The sequence below is a fragment of the Triticum aestivum genome, chromosome 3B (genome assembly GCF_018294505.1).
Source record: "Triticum aestivum cultivar Chinese Spring chromosome 3B, IWGSC CS RefSeq v2.1, whole genome shotgun sequence".
Taxonomy (NCBI): domain Eukaryota; kingdom Viridiplantae; phylum Streptophyta; class Magnoliopsida; order Poales; family Poaceae; genus Triticum; species Triticum aestivum.
Genome location: NC_057801.1, coordinates 388,029,440 through 388,040,761, shown reverse-complemented (window position 1 = coordinate 388,040,761; position 11,322 = coordinate 388,029,440). Strand labels below are relative to the sequence as shown.

Below are 11,322 nucleotides of genomic sequence, written 5' to 3'. Positions count from 1 at the left end.
CTCTCGAGAGGGATCCAAGTTATACTAAGGACATGGCTAGATGACAGTCGCATGAAGAAAAATGGAGGTCAGTCGATTTGGTTTAGGTCATTGGAAAATGGACGGACGGATCACCTTCTTCAACATCCAGCCCCTCTTCTTATTCCTTCTAACAGTCGTGCCGCCACTGGTCTAGCCGCCTGCTTTCGCCGCCCGCGGCGCTCCCGCACATCCTCACTGCACCACCCTCTCCCCAACCGCAGCCCACCACCGCGGTGCACCCCCCCCCCCCAATCCCTGTAGCCCCGGCGTTGACGAAGACTTTCTGCGGCGAAGTTGCGCCACCGCCCCCAACCACCGTCGCTCTCCCGCCACCACCTCCCACCCTAAGATAGATGGTGGGTAGCCCTCCGGTGAGCTCCTTCCTTCCCTCCCTCCGACCTCCCTCCGACGAAGTTCAAAATCGACTAACCCAAAATCGAAAGTTAGTTGACTGACACCTAGCCATTGTGTTATTGTAGGGTCATCTGCTGGTAAGGTTCTCACCTACCCCCATTTTCTTCCTGAGTTGTCGTCACGGCAAAAACCTTGTTATCCAAGAAAACCTCTCTCCGATGATATTCCCTATCACCGACCAACACTCGGGCAATACAATCATAAGGGCATGTACAATGGTTGATAAGACAATTTTATCTTACGTATTACATGTAGTTTAGAGATGACAAAAAAAACATGTACAATGGTTATCTCTTAGGCTTATCTTCTAACTAACTATTTCTAAAAACATGGTGAGCCATATTATGCTAAGAGGTCATCTCTTAAATAAGAAGCACGAAGACAGGTCTTTTCTTACGATTTGTTATGCTAAGAGATCATCTCTTAAATAAGAAGCACGAAGACATGTCTTTTCTTACGATTTTTCTCTCACCATTGTCATGCCTAGGCCCTAAAGTAAATAGATCGCTTGTCTCTTGTACTACCAGATCCACCACTCTCACTCACATCCAAACAAATCAGCCATCACACGACAGGCCTAAATTGACACGTGACCTGACACCAACTGAACCAAACCACATCTCAATAATCACAGCACATATGCGATGCATGAGTACATAACACAACGGAGCAATTTTATTAGTGAGCTGAACCATTATCCTGTTTTGACTAGTTAGAATCAAGATAACAATGCATGAATGGGGTGGTGCCCCTGCACATTACATTTTGCATCCTTCAATGAGCGAAAAATGAACATGACCTCTTCCAATCCAGAAGAAGCCATTGCACATGAGGACTCAGGTGAGCAAGAGTCTCCTCCGGGCTCTCCGCAAACCAGACGAGCGGTATCTAGACCCTTTTCCACACCTACCGATCCTAATCTTCCCGTCCGTGCAAATCCATGTATATGGGCTAAACTAAATACGTACATACACTGATGATTCGGTCTAAAATACAACTCATTTTCTGTAACTTCTGACAGTTTGTGCGTCACGGTTACTGTGACTTTCACCTGTTGCCAGAATCCTGTATGGACCATGCTCCACGACATACCTTGGCAGTTCAGCCACACATAACCTCCACAACAGCCCTTTTCATTGTCCCAGGGCAAGGATCTCCACCAAATACCTCTGGAACCACGCTTACCGCACAGTGCTCTTGGTTAATGCAGTTCTGCAAGAAATGCCAATTCAGATTCTAGGTACAAGCACGACTAGGTAAAGAAAAGCCCAACTAATGCGATGGTCGCAAACCCATTACCTTCCGAAACATGTCATACGACTTGTGTGCATGGCATCCGCCTTCTGAGTAGCTCCCGCAGGACCCCTGCGGTGTGCCAAAGCTGGCAAATTTTATTTCACTTATTTTCCGCCCATGATCACACTGGAGGTGGACCTTAGCTTTCTCGTACTCCTTGCTACGCCAGTTCGTCATCGACGGCTGCCATTCAGACACGTCAGCACATACACTTCCAGTACTTCTTTTCACCATTGAAATTTCACTAGGGTCACCACCAATCTCCTCGAATATCACCAATAGGTTCCCAGTAGGATTAAGCCATGGGCGAGGAACATGGTACCTGAAGGAACATGACATAGATGTAAATAATGCCATGGGTGGTTCTGTAATAGTTACTTCTAAACCATGGAGTTCCTACCATCTCTGAGAAGAGTCACCGCAGTTGGTTTGACACTTCGTCTCATCATATTCACCACGGTAATCACAGTAACCACATGTTCCGGAGGCCTTGTAGCCAGGCCAATACCGTCCAATGCTTTGACCGTTGATCCAGATTTGCCCCTTCCCCATGCTATTCATGTCCAAGGCTAATGGCTCGTCACCATCTGGTGCGTTGAAAAAAGCCTGAAAAGAGGCAACTGTGGGATACATCTTCTAAAAAATGATGGCTATACCACATGGGTACCAACTAATCACATGCAAATTTCACATTACCTTGTACCATGTCAGAGGCTGCTTCTGTACAGGTTCTCCCCATTCTACCGATGAGCTTCCACTAAGTGAATGAAGACTCATAGCCTCACCTTTCAAACCAACCTGCCCATATACATTAGGTTTTTTTATGTTAATGCTTGTGCACAGCACATTAAAACAACATACATTACCTGATAGGTCCATTTCTGCCATGTGAGATCTCTTCTTCCCTCATTCAGGCCATAAAGTATCACCGGACCAAGAATTCCAGCATTCCAAGTCTCAAAATGTTCTCCAACGTTCTGTATACAGGAATGGAAAATAAATATACAAAGGCTCAAATATTGCATGACCAAGAGTACCATCTTAGTTAGCAAACTATTCACTTACAGGGAGACCAACTGCTATACTTAAGCATGAAATAGTGTTGCTTCCTGCCCATAGTTTCACACTCCCAGTATACGTTAGTTTTGGGTCTTCTACACTGCCGTAAACAGTTCCTGTGAACGGATTGGGGAGTATTTGAAGATCAATTGCTTTTGACAGTTAAGAGATGCACAATTTTTTGTCAAGCGTGGCAGAGACTTCATAGTTACCTGTTAATTGTCCATTAACGAAAACATGCAAAGCATGACCAGCCGACATCACAGCGAGTTTTGGAGACTTCCCACTGGTGAGGAACTGCTCATTCTTCGCAACATCAACACTTGAAAATGAAACTTTTAGTACCAGTGAATTGCAAAGAGTCATATATTCATATTGTTGGTGGAGTTAGGCCACTTACTATGTTGTATACCACAAGTAGTCTGTGTTATCCCTCGTCATATTTATTTGTTCCAGTAATCCTACCGCTGTAAATGCTTCCTCCTCACTGTAGGAATTAATCTCTTCATTATATGACTGCCATGTGAGTCCTCCAGCCCATTCCATTTTCATTTGTGAAATCTGGCTGCCAACCTGTATAAGCATATCACAAAAACTTTAAATAATGATAAAAAGGCAAAAATTCAGATCAGATACAGATTTTAAATAACGGTAGTAAAAAAGAAACTACACATATTAAGCTTGGATGAATATACAATGTAAGCAAGCCAACTAAATTAACCAGATAGCTCAAGTGCCTAATCTCACCCTAGCGGTGTTGAAGACTGTTGTTTTGCAGTCCGGAAGAATACTGATAGACCAAGGAGGCAGGTCATAATGCATTCCGCTGAACGATACCCTTGCATAAGATAGCTTATCCTTGTTCTCAAGAAAAGCTGCACAAGCTCCTGTGCTTGACCTAAAAACGGATGACTGAACAGAAAGTTACCAAGAAGTCAGTTCTGGCTTATGAACGAAATAGTGTAGGTCTCAAGTAGAGAAAAGAACAGAATGTCATCACAACCTTCTGAGCCTTCCCAAGGGAAGATATAATGGGATCTCCTGCAACCAGGGCTGGTTCGCAAAGCTTGATGGCTCTATGCAACTCCTTCAAGTGGCCCCATTTTGGTTCTCTCAATAAGCCTGAGGAAGCAAAGGGAAAAAGTTCGGTCAAATTGGTACATAGGATTAGGGGGTACATAATAACAAAGTACGTGCTGTACAACATCGACAAAGAAAGAACAAAAAACAATTTTGCTGTAATGTAGCACCAAATGTCACCATTACGATGTAGGTAATATATAAAACGATTTGTGCAATCAGACACTGCATTGTTGCTAATCCATTGTTTAGAGAAACAAATTATTCTCCATCTGTGTCTTTAAAAGGTTATGGACCTTGAGAATTGGAGTGGATGAAAATCACTGCATTGTTGCTAATCCATTGTTTAGAGAAACAAATTATTCTCCATCTGTGTCTTTAAAAGGTTATGGACCTTGAGAATTGGAGTGGATGAAAATCTCTCTGTAACTCAGGCAATGGACTTGAACCTGGATACTGCAGAGTGGAATGTGGATGCTGCCACATTGCTTTGTACAATTAATTAAGGGGTGAAGGTGTCAGAAAATACCTAAACTGCATCGTTGTTCCATTCAAGTTCACTAGTAAGGGCAATTGCCTATACAAGGGCCGCTTCAGACAAAAAAATATCCAAGTGGCAGCAACCACTATGTGGCATGAAATAGGTTCAAAGTACTCCCTCCGTTCACTATTATAAGATGTTCTACTGTAACTTTTTTCTGATTCGGATGTATACAGACACATTTTAGTGTGTGTGTGTTCACTCATTTCAGACCGTATGCACTAGTCCATATTGAAATATCCAAAACATCTTATACTTGTGAACGGAGTATATACCATGTGCCAACAGGGTTCGCTCCCTGAGCGGCCCACGTGCACCCAGGGGCGATTAGGGTTTTCCCCTAGAGCAGCAGCCGCCACCACCGCCTCTTGTGATCTGTCACCTCGTCGTTGTCAGGGACCGCCTCCTATCCAGCCCCTGACATCGGGGAACTCTCCCTCCTACTCCTCGTCGTCGGTGTCTCCTCTGGAGGCATGGCAGCACGGATGTGGGACAACTGATCCAAGAAGGCGGCGCAGCTTTTTGGATCGTAGGGCGGCCTGCTTGTAAGGATCCAATGGTGATCAGTGGAGATCGCGGCAGTTCAGCTACTCCAGCAGATGGCGACGACGGCGGTCAGCTCCTCATGTGTCTCCTTTTGCCAGTATCAGCCATCATTTCACGATAGCCGTTTGGCAGCCGGCATGATCAGCTAGGCGGGTCCAAGGCAATCAGCTGTGGTGGTGACAGATCCAGGCACTGCATGGTGCAGTCTTCAACTGGATCCGGCCATGGGGGCATCTCAGAGGGCTCAGTCGGCAGCTTCTATCCAGGGTAACAACGTAGGTCTGGCTATCTGCCTATCTAGACTCAGAAACCACGGCATTCCTCCTGAAGGCGTTGCTATGGTGCACCGATACATGCTGCCCGATGAAAATCCAGGATGTGGCCTTATTGGTTGAATCCGGTGACGACGATGCTAGTCCTATTTCTCGTTGGAGGCGCCGCATTGAAGACTAAGTTCCTCTACGCCTCATTGTTGCGTAGTTGGTGTTAGTGTTATGTGGCTGCTAGAAGGAGGGCGCAAGAGGGCCGGCCGGGGGCCTTTCTGCCCACGGCCGGGCAAAAGGGAAGGGATTTCCTTCTTAATTCTTGCTTGATTAGATTGATACATCTCCTCTCTTTATATAGAGAGGTTTACTTGACTCTCAAGCAAGGCTTACTTGACCCCTAAGCAAACGACCCTTATCTCTAATTAACCCTAAGACTAATGGGCCCATTAGGCCCATTACATACTCTAACACTACACCCCACCTGGACATGCAGCTTGTCCTCGAGCTGCAGCCTAACCAACTTATAACCATGACTCGACGCAACACAAACATAACACCTAAAACCAAGCCTTTTACATCTCGGCTTGTTTTATTATTCTCAACTTGAAATAGACTAGGACGCTTTATTTTGGACGTGCACGTGTACAGCCACCTGGATCCCATGGACACCACCTGGACAAAAGGAGTGCATGTGTATGGCTGTTGGTCTGCACCGCACAGGGAAGAGTGGAGGGCTTGCGATGGAGAATGACGAGGAGGGGTGCGCCCCCCCAACCGCCGATGTCGCAGACTTTGAGGTCGCTGCCCGCGGGGAAAACAGCATGCCGGCCGCCCGTGGGGGAAACCACATGCCCAAGATCCCCGACGCAGCGGACGAGATCGAGGTCCTTTGCGCAGCGAAGGGCAACTTGGAGGAGCAGCAGCTGCAGACCACGCATCTCCCGCACACGCCGACGCGCTAGGAGGCCGCGCGCAGCAGCCTGCAGCCTCACCGCCACCAACACGTGGTGGGTAGCGATCCAAGACAGAAGCGGTGACGGCGACGGCAGGGACTTGATCTGCTGGATGTGGACGCCCTGGGATGGCGGCGGCGCTGATGGGAACGAGGTCGTCGCACTCCCATCGTAGGGCATCCCATAGTGGGCGGCGGAGCTGACCGCGGTGGCTGCTGCAGCTGCAGCGGCTGCTGCGCTGTCGCGCCGGGCGCGGCGGAGGCCGCCAGGAGCGGTGGCTGCCACTGCAGCCAGGGCTGGGCGGTGGTGGCGATGGATGGCAGCTGCAGCGGCCCGGCGAGCACGGCGAAGGCCGCCTGGTGCGGCGGTTGCCACGGCAGCCACAGCGGCGCGGGGGCGGTGATGGGCGGCGCAACCGAGTGCGGCCCGTAAGACCCGGCCAAGAACAGGTGGATCTCCTGGACCGCCTGGGTTAGGTCCCGCAGCACCCCGGACACGTCCTCCCAGGTGAGGACGGTGGGGGCGGGCGCGACAAAGGATCCCGGCGCGGGCAGGAGCAGGGTGACCGGCAGTGGAAGAGACGGGCTTGGCGGTGGTGAAGACATGATCGAACCGAAGCTAGCTGGTACCAAATTGTTATGTGGCTGCTAGAAGGAGGGCGCAAGAGGGCCGGCCGGGGGCCTTTCTGCCCACGGCCGGGCAAGAGGGAAGGGATTTCCTTCTTAATTCTTGCTTGATTAGATTGATACATCTCCTCTCTTTATATAGAGAGGTTTACTTGACTCTCAAGCAAGGCTTACTTGACCCCTAAGCAAACGACCCTTATCTCTAATTAACCCTAAGACTAATGGGCCCATTAGGCCCATTACGTACTCTAACAGTTAGCGTGTGGACAATCTCTTGGTAGCCTTCAACGTTGGGATTACAAGGGACTCGGCTACGGGTTGTATTGTGTCTGTGTTTGATAATCTGCCATGATGTTTCCCTTTTTTTCTTTTGCCAGTTTAATCAGATTTGTAATAATTTGGTTGTATGCATCCTTAGTTAGTACAAAGGCCGGGGGTAAGGAAGCTTCAATTTTCTAACAAAAATGTAACATGTGCCAAAAGCAACGCATGCATTGAAGATAAACAGAGCATGGAGAAGTGAACTCACCGTATTCATCAATAGGAGCATCGTAGTCATAGCTAGTTGCAACGAATGGACCACCAGCTGTCCGCCCGAAGTTTGTCCCTCCGTGATACTGAAAAGAGGCGTCACAACTTGGTACCAAAAAGTTGGTGACATGATAAGCTTCAGTTAAACAGAAAGGATCAGTGTGACTTACCATGTAATAATTAACAAAAGAGCCCCCCTTCTGGATAAACTTGGCAACACCATATGCTAGATCCTCTACTGGTCTATGTGGAACCGGAACACCAAAGCCTGTATACCTGCGGTAAGGAGAAAAGAAGATTTACATGGAGAAAGACAAACATACAAAATATCATGTGGTAGTAGCCTTTTAGAGAGAGAAGAATGAATTTACCAGGCAGTCCAAGCCTCGGTCCACATGGTAGGCTTGTGAGGTTTATTCGGGGAGAACCAGTCACAGTAAAATCCATTGCATGTATTAATCTGCCAGCAGTAAATCAACAGTGAGATCTAGCGGAGTGAAATCTCCTAGTCCAAATTATGTCATGTAAGGGTGGAAGTTCCTTTTAGAAATGAAAAGCTTGGCAGATGATCCAGTGAGTAAATATGATGGACACGTTTTCTTTCCATTCTTGGAAACTGGGGTCATGAAGATGAATGACCCCAGCACATTAAAAGAAACAGGGAACTAGTGTCTATGGGGTACACATATTAAAGCCAAGGAGTGCACAGCATACAATTGGATCTGGGGCGTCGTCCTCTTTACACATGATCCATGGAACACCTGTGTTGAGCGCAATCGCCATGTTAGCTGCCCATGAAGCGTAGGCCTTGGAAGGCTCGCCCTGATCCCACTCCAAGGGGCCAAACTCGTTCTCGATCTGCAAGGACAATGAGGATTTAAAGGTGGGCCTGGTTGAAAAGAAATCCAATATGCTAGCAACAGAGGTCAAAACAATTTGAAGCATACATACCTGGGAGAGGATTATTGGTCCTCCCTGCCACTCAAAGAACCCTTCCGACTTCATCATGTCAACGATCTTGGTGGTGAACTTGTGCATCTCAAGCTGTTTGAAAGAATCATGATGGAAATACAGACATTTAGAAAGAAGCTAGGGATTAAAACAGAGCGGAGCTGCCAAGACGACACTTGCCTTGAATGGCTGATTATCAGTTCTAAAGCTGATGCCGGGGACATACTTGAGCCAAACAGGGAAACCACTGCAGTCAAAGGGAGTGTGATTTAGCATATTTCTCTTCAAAAGAAGTCAACATCAAGACTTGTCAATATGGCAACATCCCTCATCAGCCACAAAACTGCAGTAGTAAATGATTTAGCACGAGCAATAACTGGCACCTAGAAATCACTGAAACCACTTACCTTGTAAGAAAACTAATCAGCCAGCTAGTGCTTATTTGGTAGAGTAACAAATGTTGAGAGCAATGCGGGTATAGTAGGTGGTTGTTACCCGAAGTTCCACTCGGCGCAGACGTAGGGGCCAATGCGGAGATGCACGTAGAGTCCGGCCTGCTTCACCAGCTTGATGAAGCGCACTAGATCATACCTCCCCTCGAAATAGTACTGCACAATACAATCGATTCACCCAGACCAAGCAGCATCAGAAAGCAAAACAAATCAACCTTTTTTTAGCATAGCAGTTGTTGGAGAAAGTAGCAACCTGGCCTGGAGAGGGCTCGTGGCCATTCCAGAACACGTACGTCTGCACCACGTCGAGGCCGCCGTCCTTGGCCTTCTGTATCAGATCCGGCCACATCTGCACGCGGCCGCAGAAACAAGCAAAGAAAGAAAATAGTCACACTGGGAGCCGGCATTTTTCTCGGGAAAGAGAGCGGAGCAGGGGCTGCTGGAGAAGCAAGAAGCCGGTACCTCGGGCACGCTCCTCGGGTAGTGGATGGAGCCGGAGAGCAGGATGCGGCGCCGCCCGTTCACCACTAGTGCCTTGCGGTCGTAGGTGACGGCCGCCGACGCCGTCGCAGCGAGGGTGGCCACCGCGAACACGAACGCGACGGCGACGGCGACGGCGACGACGGACGGTGCCGGCAGCGCGGAGGACGCCATGGGAAGGACTGAAGCTGGAAAGGGAGGGAAGTGCGGTGAAAAAAAGAAGCGGAAACGCGGCGCCTTTCGGTGCTTTTCCCTCCACCGGGAGTGGGAGTGGGAGTGGGAGTGAAGTGAGGCGCTCGCTGGAGGTGGAGGACACACGCGCTCTCTCTTTGGCTTTGTCAGGTTCACTCGTGCTTCACCGTCCAGAGTCTGCAGCTGGTTCCCTTTTCCTGCCACTCCCGATCTGCAACGGGTGTAGTTTTGCGCCTCATTTCCTCTTTCTTCATGATGGCTTTCTTTCTCTAAACATTTATGCGGCTTAGTGTTTGGTAATGCTATTTTCTGTATTGAATAGTGTTTGTGAATAGTATTTGCCTAGTGGAGTAGTATTTGCTTGTCGGTGATAAGGCTAGAAGAGAGGTAGAGCGAGGAAAAAAAAATTTCCTTTGAAAGGAGAGCGAGGATATTTTTGTGAGGATCGCTGGCTCGACGGTCGCTCCATCGCCGAGGTCGCGCCTCTCATCTACGTCAAGGTCCCCAAGCGACGACGCAAGGCGCTCTCTGTGCGCGACGGCCTCCACAACCGCGCCTGAATCACGGACATCTAGGGCGCGCTCGCACCGAGATGGCCATCCAGTACGTCTTCCTCTAGCGGTGCCTCCAACACTTCGCCCTCGTCGACGTGCCCGACAGGATCTCTTGGCGCCGGTCTTCAGTCGGACGTGCCGTCAACGACATCCGGAAGGAGGCAAGACTTTGGGCTCGTGCGGGCGCCGCAGGTCTCGCGCTGATCATTCCAGAGACGTAGTCTAGGGCCTTATGGCTGGCGCACCCACCTCCCCTATGCGACACGGCTGCCGTTGCACGCCATCCTTGTGCACAGGCTCGGCAGCCCTACCCCCCCCCCCCCATTCTTGTATAATTGCTACCATCTACCTATCAATGCAATGATACGCAAGCCTTTTGCGTATTCGCGAAAAAAGGATATTTTTGTCTATGCGAGGAGAGATGGAGCAAGGATCTAGGATTACTGATAACTGGGTCAGGTAGGATGGGAGATTCGGTGGGATTCGGGAGCTGGCCACACGGTGAGAGGACGTGTTAAAATATACTTAGTGTTAAAAACGTTTTTATATTATGGGACGAAGGGAGTACTATGTGTTGAATATTATTACGGGTTAGACTATAATTGGACTTTGTAATTAGCGTTGTGTTAGATGTTTATTTTTTTCGCGAATACGCAAAAGATGTGTATCTTTTCATTGATAGAAGGAAAGTATTACAGCAGAAGATTATCGCGATACACTAAGCCATGTGCGCAGCGAGGCATGGAAGTGATCACGGAGCAGACAGATGGGGCTGCGCATCTCCACTATGGCCTAGTCTAACTCTCTGGGATAATGTTCCTGATTGCGGTGGCGCCGACCCTAGCCCAAAGGCGCGCTTCGTCCTTGATAATAGAGCATGGGCGGTAGACTGATGGCCGGTCAGCGTCAAAGACACAACCATTCTGGTGCTTCAAGAGCCACCATGCGGTGAGGATGATGAGGGAGGCTAGTCCTTTGCGAGCGGCGATGGGCGTGTTGGTGCAAGATGCAGCCCACCAAGCATGGAACTCCATATCCTCGTTGGGTAGATCGGCGGTAGATCGAACCCAGGAAAGAACCTCATGCCCACACCTGTCTGGAGAAGGGGCATCCTGCCAAAAGATGTTTCATGCTTTCTTCTTGTTGGTCGCAAAGGGCGCATGTGGCTTCGTGGGGCAGCTCGTGTCAAACAAGGCGCTCGGTCGTCCAGCAATGGTCCTGAAGCGCAAGCCAGATGAAGAATTTGATGCGTAGTGGCGCCCAAGATTTTCAAGCGAGCTTCCAGTGCGGGTCCTCATAAGCACCAAGGAATAGTGCCTGGTAGCATGAGCTGGCGGAGTAGGTGGTCGACGTAGTCCAT

At 49.0% G+C, this 11,322-nt stretch overlaps 1 protein-coding gene across 1 annotated transcript; it reads right to left on the bottom strand.

Annotated features, from left to right (window-relative positions):
• Window positions 1–1,092: 1,092 nt before the first annotated feature.
• Window positions 1,093–9,575, bottom strand: LOC123069989 (beta-galactosidase 2). Its single transcript, XM_044492988.1, has 19 exons — window positions 9,199–9,575; window positions 8,990–9,085; window positions 8,780–8,892; window positions 8,465–8,531; window positions 8,285–8,377; window positions 8,048–8,191; window positions 7,705–7,793; window positions 7,504–7,609; window positions 7,332–7,419; window positions 3,794–3,912; window positions 3,538–3,702; window positions 3,191–3,363; window positions 3,003–3,112; window positions 2,797–2,906; window positions 2,598–2,708; window positions 2,428–2,529; window positions 2,132–2,337; window positions 1,735–2,053; window positions 1,093–1,647 (listed from the first exon to the last, which is right to left on the bottom strand). The coding sequence occupies exons 1-19, from the start codon at window positions 9,388–9,390 to the stop codon at window positions 1,537–1,539; spliced, it is 2,514 nt and encodes an 837-aa protein (XP_044348923.1). The 5' UTR covers window positions 9,391–9,575; the 3' UTR covers window positions 1,093–1,536.
• Between the last annotated feature and the right edge of the window lie 1,747 nt (window positions 9,576–11,322).

Coding starts and splice junctions, on each gene's coding strand:
- LOC123069989 (XM_044492988.1), bottom strand. CDS start 9,390: ATGGCGTCCTCCGCGCTGCCGGCACCGTCCGTCGTCGCCGTCGCCGTC. Junction 8,378..8,464: donor CTGATAATCAGCCATTCAAG/GCAAGTGTCGTC, acceptor TCTTTCAAACAG/CTTGAGATGCACAAGTTCAC. Junction 8,192..8,284: donor GACCAATAATCCTCTCCCAG/GTATGTATGCTT, acceptor TTGTCCTTGCAG/ATCGAGAACGAGTTTGGCCC.